This window comes from Gorilla gorilla, chromosome 9 (assembly GCF_029281585.2).
Source record: "Gorilla gorilla gorilla isolate KB3781 chromosome 9, NHGRI_mGorGor1-v2.1_pri, whole genome shotgun sequence".
Taxonomy (NCBI): Eukaryota; Metazoa; Chordata; class Mammalia; order Primates; family Hominidae; genus Gorilla; species Gorilla gorilla.
Genome location: NC_073233.2, coordinates 78,064,006 through 78,080,972, shown reverse-complemented (window position 1 = coordinate 78,080,972; position 16,967 = coordinate 78,064,006). Strand labels below are relative to the sequence as shown.

At 54.6% G+C, this 16,967-nt stretch overlaps 1 protein-coding gene across 4 annotated transcripts in view; it reads right to left on the bottom strand.

Moving 5' to 3' along the window:
• The window catches only part of ANO1 (anoctamin 1), a 110,086-nt gene that overhangs the window by 55,650 nt on the left and 37,469 nt on the right, over positions 1 to 16,967 (bottom strand). For all 4 annotated transcript variants that reach the window (XM_055356009.2, XM_055356010.2, XM_055356007.2 and 1 more), the window contains exons 9-12: positions 15,951 to 15,992; positions 9,139 to 9,203; positions 7,364 to 7,498; positions 1,719 to 1,879 (exon numbers count right to left, since the gene is read on the bottom strand). In XM_055356009.2, the coding sequence (XP_055211984.1) occupies positions 1,719 to 1,879; positions 7,364 to 7,498; positions 9,139 to 9,203; positions 15,951 to 15,992 (403 nt within the window). The remainder of the gene's footprint in view (positions 1 to 1,718; positions 1,880 to 7,363; positions 7,499 to 9,138; positions 9,204 to 15,950; positions 15,993 to 16,967) is intronic.

Below are 16,967 nucleotides of genomic sequence, written 5' to 3'. Positions count from 1 at the left end.
CCGCAAACCACACAGGCTCAGCCAAACCCTGAGTCCCAGCTGCAGGATGTCTGCGCCAAGCAGGAGGATAACCTGAGCCCATCGGCTTCCTCAGCTTCATGGGGAATTCTCTTATGCACTGTTGGAGAGAACACCAGCCCTGAATGCAGCCTCTGGAGCAGGGGAGGAGGCTGCCGAGCTGTGTAGGGACAGGGCTCGGGCCTGGAGAGGATGGAGGCGCCGTAAGGATGAAGAGGGGAGGAGCATGCAGACCCCAGAGTTGGGTGCTGGCGCTTCAGTCCCTCTCTGCCCAACCGGCTGGGTGCTTCTGTGCAGGCCAGAGACCCGGCTCTACCTTCATCCTCCGAACCTCCCCTAGGTTTCCAGCCTCCCCCGAGCAGCTGCTCCTTGGTCAGGAGGTGCCTGAGCCGGAATCACAGGCCATACTTCGAGGTGCTCTCCATGGAGGATGCTGGCAAGGCTTTGGCAATGCCAGCCAATGCTCTGCTTACTGATGGGGCACGGTACTGAATCCTAGGTCTGATCTTCAGGATCAGCACGCTGGCGGGTAAGGGCCACACAGAGCCCCGCACCTGGCTGGCCTCTTTCCTCACTGGTCAAACAATTGCCTTTTCAGTCCACATTTGCCCCTTGCCTACCCACAGAGCACACAGGGCAGTGCCAAGCGGGTACAGCTGCAGGTGAGGTGGTGCTATTCTGGCCCCGGGAGCCTGCCCCAAGCAGGGGTATGAGGTGGGACCAAGAGGCCCCTCTGTCTCTACACCTGGTCTCTCTGCCACAAATGCTCCCTCCCCCACACCCATGTCACCTCAGCTGAAGGGCCTCACACCTCTTCCAGAAAGCCCTCCTGAACTCCCTCCTGCGCCGTCTCTGTGCCTGGCCCCATCTCCTACAAGGTGGGAGCTCACAGGTAAGGATGGGGGTTTAAGTGCCTGGTGTGAGGCCAGGCCTGGGAGATGGCTCAGCACAGGCTGCCCACTGTGGGCATCTCAGAGCTGGCACAGGCTGAGACACGGGGCTGCAGAGGACAGAACGGGCCTGCTTGCTCACCCAGAACCTCTGTAGAAATGCATTCAGCTACCACTTATCAACCTCCCAAGCCCCAAAAGCTGGAGTTGGGAGTCGGGTAGGACTGGGGTTAGGGAATCTTCCTGGAGGAGGAGGCCAGTGCCTTAGGTTTGCATGGCAGTGGAGCCCAGTGGCAATCAGGAGCTGAGTGACCCCAGGCGATTCCCAACTCTCTTAGGCCTTCGCCTCCTTATCCGTAAATGGGCACATGAAGCCTGCAGGGATGCTGAGGGCTCTAGTGAGACAGGCTACCTCCGGGACCTGGCCCAGGTCAGCTTTCCTTCAGGCTGTGGTGGTCGCCAGCCGCAGCAGGGATGGAGGCAGGACCCTTGGGCCTCCCTGCTCTAAATCAGCTCCCCTTCACAGGCCAGCACACCCTGGTGTCAGGATTTCTCAGAGCAAAACGTCCCTCCTAGGCTTTTCCTAAGGGACTCTTTGCTGGGTCAGGAGAACCCGTGTCTCTCCTGATGCAGTACGGACCCCAGTAACCTGAACACAAAACAGGGGTCGTTTCCACCAGCCCCCTTCCCCTATGTTTTTTCCTGACAACCCCTGCCTGAGGATGATTTCATGAAGACAGACAGAAGAAGCGTAGATACCACTCAGACTCACCACTGCCCCAAAACCCAGTGCTCTGGAGCCCTGCTTACCCCAGAGGGCCATGAAGACAGAGAAGAAGACCGTGGCGGGGTTGTCGAAGAGGTGGCTGGCGCGGGCCGTGGCGCAGGCTGAGCTCATCTTCCAGTAGCTGCAGGTCTTGTCGCAAAGCGGGCACATGGTGATATTGTGTCTCTGGTCACACATCTCCATGCTGCAAGAGAGGGGGCAGCCCTGGAGTCACCTTGTTGGGCCATGATGGAGCACCTCCTGGGTGCCGAGCTGGCTTGGGAGAAAGCGCTGGGCCCAAGCTGGGGGTTGGCGAGGGTCCCTCAGGTCCATACCATAGTGGACATAAGCCAGGTGCTTAGCCATGCCCTGTCCCTCCTTGCCATCCAGGGCAGCTTCACAGGTGTGTGACCCATGCTGTTGCACCAGCCCTGAGCTCAGCAGGGCCTCATGCTTGGTTTAATGTTCCCCTGTTGCTGCCTTAAAACACACAATGGGCTGGGCATGGTGACTCACGCCTGTAATCCCCAGTACTTTGGGAGGCCAAGGCGGGTGGATCACCTGAGGTCAGGGGTTCAAGACCAGCCTGGCCAAAATGGTGAAACCCTGTCTCTACTAAAAACACAAAAATTAGCCGGGCATGGTGGCACGCGCCTGTGATCCCAGCTACTCGGGAGGTTGAGGCAGAAGAATCGCTTGAACCCTGGAGGCAGAGGTTGCAGGGAGCCCCGATCACGTCACTGCACTCCAGCCTGGGTGACAGAGCGAGACTCCATCTCAACACACACGCACACACACACACCCCATACACACACACATACACACACACACACACACACACACATTGATTTTTGAACTAAGGACCTGCATTTTCTTCTTGCATGGGGCCCTGCAACCTCTGTTGCCGGCCCTGGAGGTGGACTCACCCAGACCTGCTTTGTGGTAGATGGGCCCTGGAACATTCACCTCTGGGGTGACCCTGAGGCAGCAGCCTCTGCAGCCTATCCTTGAGCCACTTCTAGGAGAGGCAGAGTTCCCAGCCTGCCCCCATATAATCGGCAGGCACGGTCAAGGCTTGTGCCAACAGCAAATGCTAGCCAGGTCTTTATGTTATAAGGCCCTGGAAAACGGTGAGATGATGAGGGCCCTTTCTCTGTGCCAGGTGCCGTCTACGAGCGGTTCACACAGCATCTCCATCCGTCTGGTGGGGTGGCTGCCTTGGACGTGGCCTGGGTGCTCTGGACACAGGAGGTGGAGAAATGGGGATCCCAGGACTCCTCTCTGGGAGACCGGGCCTGGGCCGGAAGGAATAGGTCCCCAGCTGCCCGGCGCAGCGGAGACCCACCCTGTAGGCTCACTCGGGAAGCCGGGGGGGCCTGCCAGGGACGGTGGGTCCCGCTCAGTGCAGGCTTCTGCTTTGCTGAGCACAGGCGAGCCTGGGGCCAGATCCCAACTACTGTGGCCAGGAGAGAGGATCTTCATGATGCCTGAGACTCATCTCTGTGCCTCCTCCCCAGCACTCACTCACTCCCACTAATATTAGAAAATACTAAATACTAATACTTCCAGGCTATCGGCGGCGAGAGCAGGAGCCTCATTACTGGCAGGCACAGATGTTCCACCTCACTTGGACCAGCACTGGGGACTGTTGCAATCCCAGAGCCCAGAGAGGGGAAGTAACTTGTTCAGGGCCATGCGGCAGAGTGGGAATGGAATCCTGGTCTGTGTATCTTCAAAGCCCAAGCACTGCCGGCTCTCATCTACTGCTCAAGGGCCGTGGGGGGCTCCTTGTGGAAGTTGGGTGGCCTGAACTGGGCCCTCAACTGACTACTCGTACCCTCCGTGGCCCTGGCCAAGTCCTTTAGCCTCAGATTCAGTTTTTCGTTCTGGAAAATGAGGAGGGGTCAGAATAAGGTCCCTTCCTCCTCTGGCCTGCTTTGAACTTTCTCCTTTCTGCTGCCTTGGACAAGGCTCTGGGCTCTAAGTACACATCCTGGCTGGTTGGGTCGGAGGGTGATGTGGGGGGATGCTGAAGTGGGTGTTTGTTTTTTGACTTTCTGGATATGCTGAACTTATGCGCAGAACCATGCCTGGTCCACAGCAGCTGATGCTTAATAAATGTCCCTTGCAAGGCTCTGAAGGGCTTCCTCTGTGCCCAGCATCATGGGCATTCTGGTTCAATTCTCTTCCTTCAGGTACAGTCCCTAAACATTTATTAAAAAGTGGTGTAGGGCCAGGCACGGTGGCTCATGCCTGTAATCCCAGCACTGGGAGGCCGAGGCAGGCAGATCACTCGAGGTCAGGAGTTTGAGACCAGCCTGGCCAACATGGTGAAACCCCGTCTCTACTAAAAATACAAAAATTAGCCTGGCGTGTAATCCCAGCTACTCGGGAGGCTGAGGCAGGAGAATTGCTTGAACCTGGGAGGTGGAGGTTGCATTGAGTCGAGATCACACTACTGTACTCCAGCCTGGGTGACAGAGTGAGACTCTGTGTCAAAAAAAAAAGGGGGGGGTGTAGGTACTGCATGTATCTGGCACAAAAGATGGATAGGTTAAGAACAATTCATTGCAGCCACGGCCACGGCCTGGAGCATGGAGGAAGTGTGTGTGTGTGCGCACACGTGTGTGTGCGCACACGTGTGTGTGTGTGTGCATGGGAGCAGGGGTCGGGTGGGGTGAGCAGGCACACACAGCCGTTGGGAGAACCTGTACTCTACGGTCAGCTAGCTCTGGGTTTGTATCTCAGCTCTTGCATTTTGTGATCCGTGTGGCCTTAGTTTTCCCGGCTGCAGAATGGGGTTGCTGATAGTGAAGAGAAGCCGTGTTAATAGGTTGTCAGGAGGATTAAACAACCAACAACCAACACGAGTGTGGCCCTTGGAACAGTGCCTGGCACCCCTCGGCCATCACGTGGTCACCAATGCTGTTGTCATTATTATGCAATAGCCAAGCGCTTTGCAGCAGCAGTGAGTTTTAAACACGAGCCAGGAGCCGGCCTTTCAGGGTTTATCTCGTGCCCCTCACTCAGCCTCCTCTCTTCTGAGGGCCTCTTGAGGGCAGAAGAAAGCAGCATGTTGGGGGGTGGGGGGCAGGACGTCCCCAGTTGGGCACAACGCAAGCCCCTCTTCCAGAGAACAGGCATGTGGAAGGCCATCCCTGTCATCGCCAGCATGTGGCCCAGGCCACAGTGACCACCTGGACTGAGGATGGCCTGGAGTCCACAGTGGTGGGACTGGGGACAGGCAGGGCCAAGGTGTACACCAACGGCCTGCCCATGAGCACTACCGCTCTCCTAGGCTCTCCTCCCTGCCCACCTCAGCTTCTCGCACAAACACCATCAGCCCAACAAGAAGCCTTTTTCTGCTGGTTTGAAATCCCCCTCTGCCTCTCACTTCACTGCCTTTAGCCAAAATACAAAAAGCAGGAAGCTCTCTTCTTCAGAGAGGACCGGAGGTACAAGGGTGGCAGGCGGCTCCACGCTGGGGCTTCCCTGCAAGCTTGGTGGGGATGGGGTGGAAGCTGCAGGGAGCACGCACCTCCCGCTTCGCTCCAGGTCGCCTGCTGGGCAGAGGCCTTGGCTTTGGCCTCATCTCCGCCCACAGCGGCTGAATCCTGAGTAACTGCTGTTTGCATTTCTGACCATGTGGTGGAAGGGCCGAGCTAGCATGGCCAACCCCTGGGCTGGCAGAGCCTCCCTGCTGAGGCCACCCTCCAAGGGGAGGAAGGAAGGAAGATGGAGGTCCCCCAGGTTTCCTCCAGGGCTCACGGGGAGAATCCTCACCTTGCACTCACCATTTCCCTCCGGCTTTGAGCTCCTAGCCTAAAGCCAGCCTTACAATCCCCACCAAGTCTGGGCTACCTTGATCTTTACCACAACCAAACCCAAGTGCCCAGGACCTCATATCATATCAGCAAACAAAGGGAAACCTTTCTCCTGCCTAGGACCAAATTAACACCAAAGGGGAGATAAGCCAGATTCCTCAGAACTTTGATTCCGGGGGTGGGGGTGGGGTGGAATATTTTAGGTGTTATTCATGTATCAAAACATCACTTAAACAAAAATTGACCAGATATGGTCTTTTTGTGCTGCAAAGAGTCAGTTTCTTTCCTAAGACTGATTGGGTCTTTACAGACAGGCTCAGTGGATACATTTTCTAAACTATACCTCTGCTTTAGAGATACTTGGCAGGAGTGGTTCGAAAAATAACCAAACTAACATTTTAGGGCTTTTCTGAGACTTGGAACCCCTGCAGGGCAGGGTCAGCCCAAATTCCCCCTTATAGTCAATTCCCTGGCGGAGCGATTTGCACGCTGAAGGCACTGCCTGTCGGCATAGAGACCCTGCCAGAGGTTGGGAGCCTGGAATTATCCTTAGGTTCGTGTCAGGAGATCTAAGAAACAGCTACAAAAGCAAGCACCAGAGGGACTCTGCACACTGAGGCTGAGCTTCTCAAAACTTGACTCTTTTTTTTTTGGCTACAGGGCCTCACTCTGTTCCCCCAGGCTGGAGTGCAGTGGTGAGACCATGGCTCACTGTGGCCTCGACCTCCCGGGCTCAAGGGATCCTCCAACCTTAGCCTCCCAACGTGTTGGGATTACAGGCATGTGCCACCGCAGCAGGCAAAACTGGACTCTTGTTCTGGAGTCATGTGGGGGAACTGGGCCCCTGAGCGAGGCGAGGCTGTCTCAGGTCTGGGCCTTCTTTTCCGAGCTCCCTGACGTCTGACATACCCTCGGTGAACAGCAGAAGGCACATCGGATCTACATTCAGATGCCTGCCTATGCTGTGGGATGCAATCCTCCCTTATGGAACAGTTTCTGCAGAATTTCCCAGGGCCGTGCAGATAAGGGAAGCAGGCAGCCTTAGGAAGCTGGGCAGGTGGAACCTACTGTACAGCCCACGAGCGCCAGCCTGCACTGAGGCCACTAACATTCGCATCTCACCTCCCGGGAGCACCAGCCTGCACCGAGGCCTCTAGTGTTCATGTCTCACTTCCCGCAAGCACCAGCCTGCACTGAGGCCTCTAGTGTTCACGTCTCACCTCCTGGGAGCACCAGCCTGCACCGAGGCCTCTAGCGTTCACGTCTCACCTCCTGGGAGCACCAGCCTATACCAAGGCCTCTAGCATTCACGTCTCACCTCCCGCAAGTGCCAGCCTGCACCGAGGCCTCTGGCATCCATATCTCACCTCCCGCAAGTACCAGCCTGCACCGAAGCCTAGCATTCATGCTCACCTCCCGCAAACACCAGCCTGCACTGAGGCCTCTGGCATCCATGTCTCACCTCCCGCAAGTACCAGCCTACACTGAAGCCCCTAGCATTCATGCCTCACCTCCCGGCCACACAAGGAAACAGATAACTTTCTTGTCACTAATGACCAACAGTGAAAAAGAACAAGCCAACCATAACAACTTTTAAAGAATGAAAATGGTCAGATGTTTCTTTTATGCCTTTCTCTTAACAATAAAACATAGCCTAGCACAGATGGGCCTGAGAAGGACTCCCAGACTCCTAGATGGCTTCGAACCATGTCCTTTCCTCCTGACGGCTCGTGGCTTGGCGTGAGGTTTCATGTGTACAGGAATTGGTGTGAGAGGCCAGTGTCCCAATGAATTGTGCAGCTGGGATGGCAGGAGAGGGCTCCCTGGTGTGTACTGCGGGGTGGTGGGGGTGGGCTGCCGCCTACCTGGGGATGTTTTCATCCATGGTGGCACATCCGTACAGGAAGACAATGATTCCCACGATGGAGGCAGGGATGAGCATCTGGGTGTACACGCCCAGCCAGGCGAAGTACAGGCCGATCTTCTCCCCAAAATACTTCCTACACCAGGGGAGCAGAGCAGAGTCAAGCCCACTGTCATTCAATACTAGCAGGGAAACATGTCACAGGCCCTCCCCAGCAAGAGCAACTCAAACCAGGGGCACTGGTTCCCTCATCCCAAAAGCAGAGAGTGGGGTCCTGGGCCGCCCCATCAGGTTGGGGGTGCTCTCTGCTTTTCTGAAGCCCTCCCCTCTTCTCTCTCTTTTTTTTTTTTTTTGAGAGGGAGTCTCGCTCTGTTGCCCAGGCTGGAGTGCAGTGGTGCTATCTCGGCTCACTGCAAGCTCCACCTCCCACGTTCACGCCATTCTCCTGCCTCAGCCTCCCGAGTAGCTGGGACTACAGGCGCCCGCCACCACACCCGGCTAATTTTTTGTATTTTTAGTAGAGATGGAGTTTCGCCGTGTTAGCCAGGATGGTCTTGATCTCCTGACCTCGTGATCCACCCCCCTTGGCCTCCCAAAGTGCTGGGATTACAGGCGTGAGCCACCGCGCCCGGCCTCTTCTCTTTCTTTTTCTTTTCCTTTCTTTCTTTTTTTTTTTTTGAGATAGAGTTTTGCTCCTGTTGCCCAGGCTGGAGTGCAGTGGCATGATCTTGGCTCACTGCAACCTCCGCCTCTTGGGTTCAAGCGATTCTCCTGCCTCAGCCTCCTGAGTAGCTGGGACTACAGGTGCCCGCCAGCACGCCCATTGCATTTATTTATTTATTTATTTTGAGATGGAGTCTTGCTCTGTTGCCCAGGCTGCAGTGCAGTGGTGCGATTTTGGCTCACTGCAACTTCCGCCTCACAGGTTCAAACTATTCTCCTGCCTCAGCCTCCCTAGTAGCTGGGACTATAGGCATGCACCACCACTGCCAGCTAACTTTTGTATTTTGAGTAGAGACGGGGTTTCACCATGTTGGCCAGGCTGGTCTCGAACTCCTGACCTCAAGTAATCCACCTGCCTCAGCCTCCCAAAGTGCTGGGATTACAGGCGTGAGCCACCGCGCCCGGTCCCCACTTCTCTGTGGTGCCTTGGGAAGGTGGGCGTGTTTCCGTGTTCGATGGCCCATGCTGGTGGCTGTGGGCGTATTTCCCCTGAGGCTGTGGGCTCCATTCCAAGCCCTGTTCAGCATAACGACTGGAAAGAACCTTGGCCGGGAGGTGCCAAGAAAACCAGTTGCTCCTCATATTAAGCGTGGTTGGCAGCTTGATGGCTTGAATGGATTTCTACCAGTCGAGCTCTGGTGGGCAAGTTGCCTAACCTGGTCGGCCCCTCCTTCCTGCCCTGTGAGGACAGAGATCCTCTTGGGAGAGAAGAAATCCTTCCACATTTGAGGCAGCTCTTTCCTTCCCCTCCACATCTCAAAGCCAGAAACCCCTCCAGCCGCCCAGTGAGGCCAGGCCAGGCAGTGAATTTAGGAGATGGTAAATGTGACTGAAAAGGGCCCAACCTCCAGGGAATTTGAATAAACTGCTTCAACTAATGCTGGCCCAGGCTCTCAGCCCTGCAGGGACATTTTGGGTCTTCCTACACAAGCTCTTCGAGTTCAAACACGTTCCCGGGTACTGAACATTCAGAGCGGTTGAAACCCACAGGGACGTTATCTGACTGCCATCGGAGTAGGGACTTGATTCCCGCAGGCTGTAGCGCATTCTTACCTGACCAGGTCGATGGGCTGGTACTTATAGAAGACTCCATAGCGTGCCCACTCTTCGTACAGGAGCTGAGGGGGAGGAAGCAGTGGGGTTGGTGATGACGTGGCACTCCGAGGTTGCTCCCCGGAACGCAGAGTTGCGGGGACTGAGCCTCCGTGACATCATTCATTCATCCCATAAACACTTCTTGAGAGTGGGCTGTGTGGGCTGTGAACGTGGGGATGGGAAAGAAGCTTCTGGCAGGTTATGGAATGTGAGCTCTTTGTGATTTGACCTGGAATTAATCTAAATGGGCCAGATGCTGTACGGCTTCTTAACTTTAGGGTTTTTGGTCATCCCCATCAGACACCAAACCATTCTTTATAAAGGGCACAAAGCCACCAGGGTTTTGAGCACAGAAATACCAGTGGTGAAATTTTAAAAACTCTCACGGGATGCAAAGATACTCGAGGTTTATCTCCTGAGATGGGCTGTCTGATTAAAACAGCTCTTCGTGAAATAAATGAAATTGACACACACCCTGTTACCCCCCCAGGCTTTGGGCAGGGACGGTAATGAGTTTGGTGGATTGGAAGCCTTGTGTGAACATGTAAAGGGTGTCCTGATGAAGATGCTGGGTTAGGACTGCTAGTAAAAAAATAAAAAAATAAACCCACGCATGTGGGTGGTTAATGCTTTACAGACCTCAACTCAAAGCCCAGGCTCATACATCACGCCCGCCCAGCTACAGGGCCACACTCAGGGAAGGCAGGATTCAGGTACCTTGAGGGGCCCAGAGGCTGTCCCAGGGCAGAGCAGCTGCCCACCAGGAGCCAGAGGTGGGGCAGCTGCCCTCCTCCTCAGCTCAGAGCCCATTCTGGGGCCAAGCTGCCTCCCAAACTCAGAGTCAAGGTCATGGCTGGGGGACGAGGGAACCCCTTGGAGCCTCCATAACTCCTCCAGTGCCTGGAGGGCAGGAAGTGAGTGTGAGCCATCTCCACAGCTGACATAGCCTCGCGTGCCTGAGCGTCTCCTCTGGGGTAACACAGGCTGTGCACTATAGAGACCCCCCCACTGACAAACAGGGAGGGGAAAGAGTGCAGGTGTACCCACGGCTGCCCCCACCCAAACTCACAGGTGGAGGGCATATTCCTGAGATCCACAGAGGGGCCGCCTGCTGCCGCACAGTCCCTTGAAACCACCAGCCTCACCTGCAGCTAAGCATGGCCATGGTTGGAGGGGCTTGTGACTTGTCTGCGGCCCTGGGAAGGTTCCCCCACCCCCGAATCGAGAGTCCTGGGCAGACCCCTTCCCCCATCCCTGTCTCCTCCTTTACACTGAAGGATGCGATCTGTCCTCCCAGGGCATGGAGAGAAGGCAGATGGGCTCATGCGAGTTAGTGATGTGCGAAAGGTACAGGGTGTTTCTGCATCAGTGCATTTCCTTAGGCAGATAACGATGAAAAGGCCACAGTTTTACTGTGTACATAGGGAAGCCTCGGCCAGCAAACCTTGATGAAGCGGAGCCACACCTCTGCAAAAGCAAAGCAGCCATCGCTAACCTGGGCAGCTTCCTCCTCTCACCTAGAGTCAAGCTGCTGATTTATGCCATAGATAGGTGGAAGATGCGGCAGAGAGTGAGGAGGAGGGAAGGAGGAGACAGAGAGACAGAGGGAGGAAGGGGGGAGACAGAGACAGATGGAGGGACAGAGAAGGAGGGAGGCAGCGAGAGAGACAGAGAGAGGTAGGGGAGAGGGAGAGAGAGACAGAGACAGATGGAGAGACAGAGACAGAGAGAGAGAAGGGGGAAGGAGGGAAAGAGGGAGAGAGACTGAGACAGAGACAGAGAGAGGTGGGGGACGTGGAGAGAGAGACAGAGACAGAGGCAGATGGAGAGACAGAGACAGAGAGACAGACAGAGAGAGGTGGGGGAGGGAGACAGGGAGAGAGACAGAGACAGAGGCAGATGGAGAGACAGAGACAGAGAGACAGAGAGGTGGGGGAGATGGAGAGACAGAGACAGGCAGATGGAGAGACAGAGACAGACAGACAGAGAGACGTGGGGGAGATGGAGAGAGAGGCAGAGACAGAGGCAGATGGAGAGACAGAGATAGAGAGATGGACAGAGAGAGGTGGGGGAGGGAGACGGGGAGAGAAGGAGGGAGGGAGCGAGACAGGGACAGGGAGAAAGGACAAAGCTCTGCACCAGGGAAGGAGGGACCCGCCCTCAGTGGCTCCCACCACCTTCTGACAGACGTGTGGAGGGGGCCTACCCCCAGCTTTCTACATATACCACTTGACCTCGGTGGACTTTTCTTTCTGCCAAGAGGCGACATCAATCACTCTGCACTGTCAAGGCAAAGAAATCCAACTGAAGTGTTGGAAGGAATCCAAGGTGGCACCTTAGCCCCGGTGAGCAGGCAGGGGGGCGTCCAGGCATGGGGGCTGTGGGCTGGAGAACAAGGCCAGCCAGGCGGCTCCAGTCACTGTGACCTGGGAGCCTTCCAGCATCCGGACCCTGGAGGGATCCCAACAACCCTCAGGTGTCTCTCTTGTCGAAACCCCCTGCCAGGACTCACATGGCTGCCACCGGCCCTTGGTGACATGGATGCAATCTTTAATTGGTGTATGTCCTTGCCCATTGCCCTTCCCTCTAGAACGGAGACACCAGAGGGACCAGGTTTGTCTGGTCCTTCTCACCCTCCATGCCTCCAACAGGGCCTGTGGGTTTTCACTAAGTGACTGTTGAATGAATGGATGAATGGATGGATGAATGACATGTTGCACTCTGTGGCTCCTAGTCCAGCCCAGGGATGCAGCAGACCTCAGTCCACACCTGGAATCAATCCCCCACAACCCAAGCCACCCCTCTCCCCCACAGGGCCCAGGTGGTCCTACTCTTCCAGTGCCCTGGCAGGGGGAGGCAGCAGCTGCCCACCAGAACACCTTCTGCACATCCAAAGACAACTCTGGGGGCGTGCCTTGCTCACCTGGGGTTCAGTTCTGTGTAGGTGTGAACTCACCCACGGTCCTGGAGGAAGGGGCTCCCAAGTATTCCTACATGTTTGTGGTCCCATGATCAGGCCAAGAGTGATGGCTGCCCTGCCCAGACCTGCCTCCTGCTTAAACTTCCCTACACTCTCTTCTGCCCACCCTCCAGCTCAGCACAGGAAAATGTCCTTGAAATGTCCTTGGCTGCACTTTCATTTCTGCCCTGTGAGGTACCCAGGGTCAGGCACGCGGGGCTCCTGCCACTCATGAGAACAATAATGGAGAAGCCATGGAGTCTGTCCCCGGAAAGGCAAAAACTCGGCACCAGGCTGTGATGTGGAGCCATCGTGGCAGAATGCAGAGTTCCCCGCAGCTCTGAGTTAGGACCCAAACACCCATCTAATCCTCCCTCCTTCCCTCCTTTTCTTCTTTCCATCATCCATCTACCCACCTATCATTCATTCCTCCAGCATCTATCCATCATCCCTCCATCATCTATCCATCATCCATCTTTAATTATTCATCCCTCTGGCATCCATCTATTCACCTACCTGTCCACCCATCAACCATCCACCCATCCATCTATCATCCACCTACCCACCCATCAACCATCATTAACCATTCATCCCTCCGGCATCCATCTATTCACCCACCCCTCCACCCATCCATCATCCATTCATCCTTCCATCATCCACCCATCCACCCGTCATCCATCATTCATTCCTCCAGCATCCATCATTCATCTTTCCATCAGCCACCCATCCACCCATCAACCATCATTCATTCCTCCAGCACCCATCCATCCATTTATCCATCCATCTATCCACCCACCCACCCATCATCCATCATTCATTCCTTCAGCATCCATCATTCATTCTTCCATCGGCCATCCATCCATCCATCATTAATTATTCATCCCTCAGGCATCCATCCATTCACCTACCCACCCACCCATCATCCATCAACCCATCCATCCATCATTCCTCCACCCACCCATCATCCATCATTCATCCTTCCATCACCCATCCACCCACCCATCATCCATCATTAATTCCTCCAGCATCCATCCACTCACCCACCCACCCACCCATCATCCATCAACCCATCCATCCATCATTCCTCCACCCACCCATCATCCATCATTCATCCTTCCATCACCCATCCACCCACCCATCATCCATCATTAATTCCTCCAGCATCCATCCATCCACCCACCCACTCACCCATCATCCATCCACCCATCCATCCATCATTGATTATTCATCCCTCCAGCATCCATCCATTCACCTACCCGCTCACCCACCCATCATCCATCATTTATCCTTCCATCATCCATCCACCCACCCATCATCTATCAATTCCTCCAGCATCCATCCATCCATCTACCCATTCACCCACCTACCCACCCATCACCCATCCATCCATCATTGATTATTCATCCCTCCAGCATCCATCCATCCACCTACCTGCTCACCCACCCATCATCCATCATTCATCCTTCCATCAGCCACCCATCCACACACCCACCCATCATCCATCATTCATCCCTTCAGCATCCATTCATCCATCCACCCACACACCTACCCATCCATCAACCATCCATCTGTCCATCCACTCATTCACCCATCCATCCACCCACTCATCCATCAACCATCATTCATCTCTCCACCATCCATCCATCCACCCACCCATCAATCATCTATTCATCCATCCACCCATTCACCCATCCATAATTTATCCATCCATCCATCCATCCATCCATCCATCCATCTATCCATCCATCCATTATCCATCATTCAGTTATCCATCTCCATCTCTATCCATCCATCTATCATCCATTAATCCATCCATCCACCCAACTGTCATTCATTACTCCTTGACTACCCCCATGGGCCAGGCCTTGTATCAACTGCTGGGACCTAAAATTAAGTGGGGAGTGGGAATCATTCCAGGTAGAGTAAACAGCTGGGCCTGGACAAACCCGCATTGTGTTTGCTGGGCCTGGCACAGAGTAGTGCCCAGTAAGTACTTCTCGAATGAATAAGTAACTGAATGAGCTAGTCCTGGCACTGACGTGACCATCAGCCAAGCAATCCTGAGACTAGAAAAGCAGCCAGTGTGGCTGGAGAATGGAGGAGGGAGAGGAGGGGGAAGAGGGGGTAGGGTTCAGGGGTCTGTGACCCAGAGAACTGAATTCGGCTAGAAAGGGACTGCTGGTGTCCATGGAAGAAGCATTTTTAGGGGGAGGATAGGCATCTGCCAAGTGCCAGAGGGGTGCGGAGGGATGAAGGGGGCTGGACTCTGAGGCTGGAATTGGTCAGGACAGGCCTGTGGAGGGGATGGTCCTTTTCCAACAGGATTGGAGTCGGGAGTTCTGCAAGTCATGGGGTCCCAGACGATGCCAGATGTTACACTAAAAATAACCAAATATGTAATTTTTGTGCTAAGTTAGATAGCATCTTCATCCGGATTCCCGGGCGGGCAAGTTGTATCAAGTACCAAAGATTTAAAAACATGTATGGGGGCCTGTGGGGGAGGCTGAAATGAAGAACATTCCATACACAGAGGTCCTGGCCCCTGGGAATTGGGACAAGGCCACTATTGTGAGGTTGTCAGGGAAGCATCTCTACCCACCACCTGCGGAAGGACCAGCAGATGGGGCAAGGGCTGCACATGCAGGGTCCAGGAAGGACTGTTTCCTGGGAGGGAAAGCTGGGCACATTTGGGGAACAGAGGCTGACGTGGAGACCTGGGGGGAACGCTGGTATCAGGTGTGGGCCCATGGGAGAGGAGGGAAGAGCAAATGGATGTGGTGGGGACATGTTCTTTTGTGGGGCATGGTAGAGAAGCAGAGCTTCCTGGGGAGCCTGGGTGGGAAGGGTGGAGTTCCCATGCTCAGAGTGAGGGGTAGAGGGTGGGGACCGACGCTTTGGGGAGTGAGGAAAATTAGCAACAGCCACTAAAGAATAAAGGGGCTGGCTGGGTGCAGTGACTCACGCTTGTAATCCCAGCACTTTGGGAGGCTAAGCAGGGTGGATCATTTGAGGTCAGGAGCTCAAGACCAGCCTGGCCAACATGGCGAAAGCCCATCTCTACTAAAAATACAAAAATCAGCTGGGCCTGCTGGCAGGCATCTGTAATCCAAGCTACTCTGGAGGCTGAGTCAGGAGAATCACTTGAACCCGGGAGGCAGAGGGCCTGGGTGACAAAGTGCGACTCCATCTCAAAAAAAAGAAAGAAAGAAAGAAAGAAAGAAAGAAAAAAGAATAAAGGGGTCACCCAGTGTTTCCCAAAGTGTGTTCCCTAGAACACTAGCTCAACAACTTCTCCATTAAAAGCGTTCCAGGTCAGGTAAATTTGAGAAACACTTCATTGACCACTATCAAACAGGTTTCCCCAATGCGCTGCTGGGGGCCATTGTTCTCTGTGTACCTGGTGTCAGTGGTTCCCAAGTTTATTTGCCTGGGAGCCCTGTGGGATTAGGCCACATGCCAGCAAGGACTGCTGGAGGCCCAGGCACAGTTCAGATTGTCCCGAGAAGATAAGGGAAGGACAGCGTGCAAGGAGTGGGCTCTGGGAGGACAGCTTTCCCTTTCCCATGCTCACGGTCACCTGCCAAGGGCATTTTTGAGAATCAGAAAGAGGAAAACAAACCAGCCACACAAAGCTCACGGACTTTTCTCCTGAAAAGGCGACAGGGGACACCTGCTTCTCAGCCCCCTGCAGCGAGCGCCCTGGGGAGGCCCTGGAGGCCGGCAAGTCCTCGGTCCAGCTGCAGGCCCACCCTGCCCCAGAACGCCTCCAGGCTCCGACAGAGCCGCCTCCTGCTCCGCTCCATCAACTTACTTTTCTGTCGTTGAACTCGACGTTTTCACCGTCGTAGTCTCCCTGTTAAAAAAAGAGGAAAGGGACATTCTTATCATCCAATGGAGCTTTGGAGGCGCTCACATCCATTATGTTTCAAAACATAAACCCCAGCAGCCCTCGTTGACACAAATTAAGATCATCCTGGGGCAACATTTCACACAGAGCGTGAGGGTTGCCCAGGTGTGCCCCCGTCATGATAGAAAGGCCGTGCACGTCCCTGTTGGCCGCCCTGTTGGCCTCCACCACCAGGATGGCCTGAGCCGCCTCTTCCCTTGACACAGAGGGGACTCTAGGAGAGGATCCACGGTCGGGTCCTTGGAACCAGAAACACAAATGAAAGGGGGCTTTTGGAGGCAGGAAGAGTCGTATCAATAGGGTGCGTATATGTCCCACTCTGCTGGGACAGTCCGTGTCTTGCTCCCTTCTCACTGTGGAGCATCCCAAGAGGGACAGTAAATGACATGGTCATTGTCATCTAATCAGTGAGTCCAAAACTCCTATTTTACAGATGGAATCACTGAGGCTCCGAGAAGCAAACTGACATTTCTGAGGACACACAGCTAAGTTTGGTCAGACCCTGACTTGGATCCAGACCTTCAAACCTAAAGGAAGAGAAGGGTCTAAGGGTTGAAAGCCTGTCTTGGAACATCATGGGTCTAGACTGCCTATGGCTATGTGCACGTTACCTTCGCAAACACTCAAAATGATACTTAACTGTCATTCAGTGAGCCCCAAATAACTACAGTTGACAAAAGTAACTGGGGAGGAACAGCAAGAGAGCGGCTCTGTCAAGGTTCAGGGCATGGCTGGCCTGGCCTGGCTAATTGGATTTTTTTGTTTGTTTGTTTGGATTTTGTTTTTGTTTTTGAGATGGAGTTTCACTCTTATTGCTCAGGCTGGAGTACAGTGGCATGATCTCGGCTCACCGCAACCTTCACTTCCGGGTTCAAGTGATTCTCCTGCCTCAGCCTCCCAAGTAGCCGGGACTATGGGTGC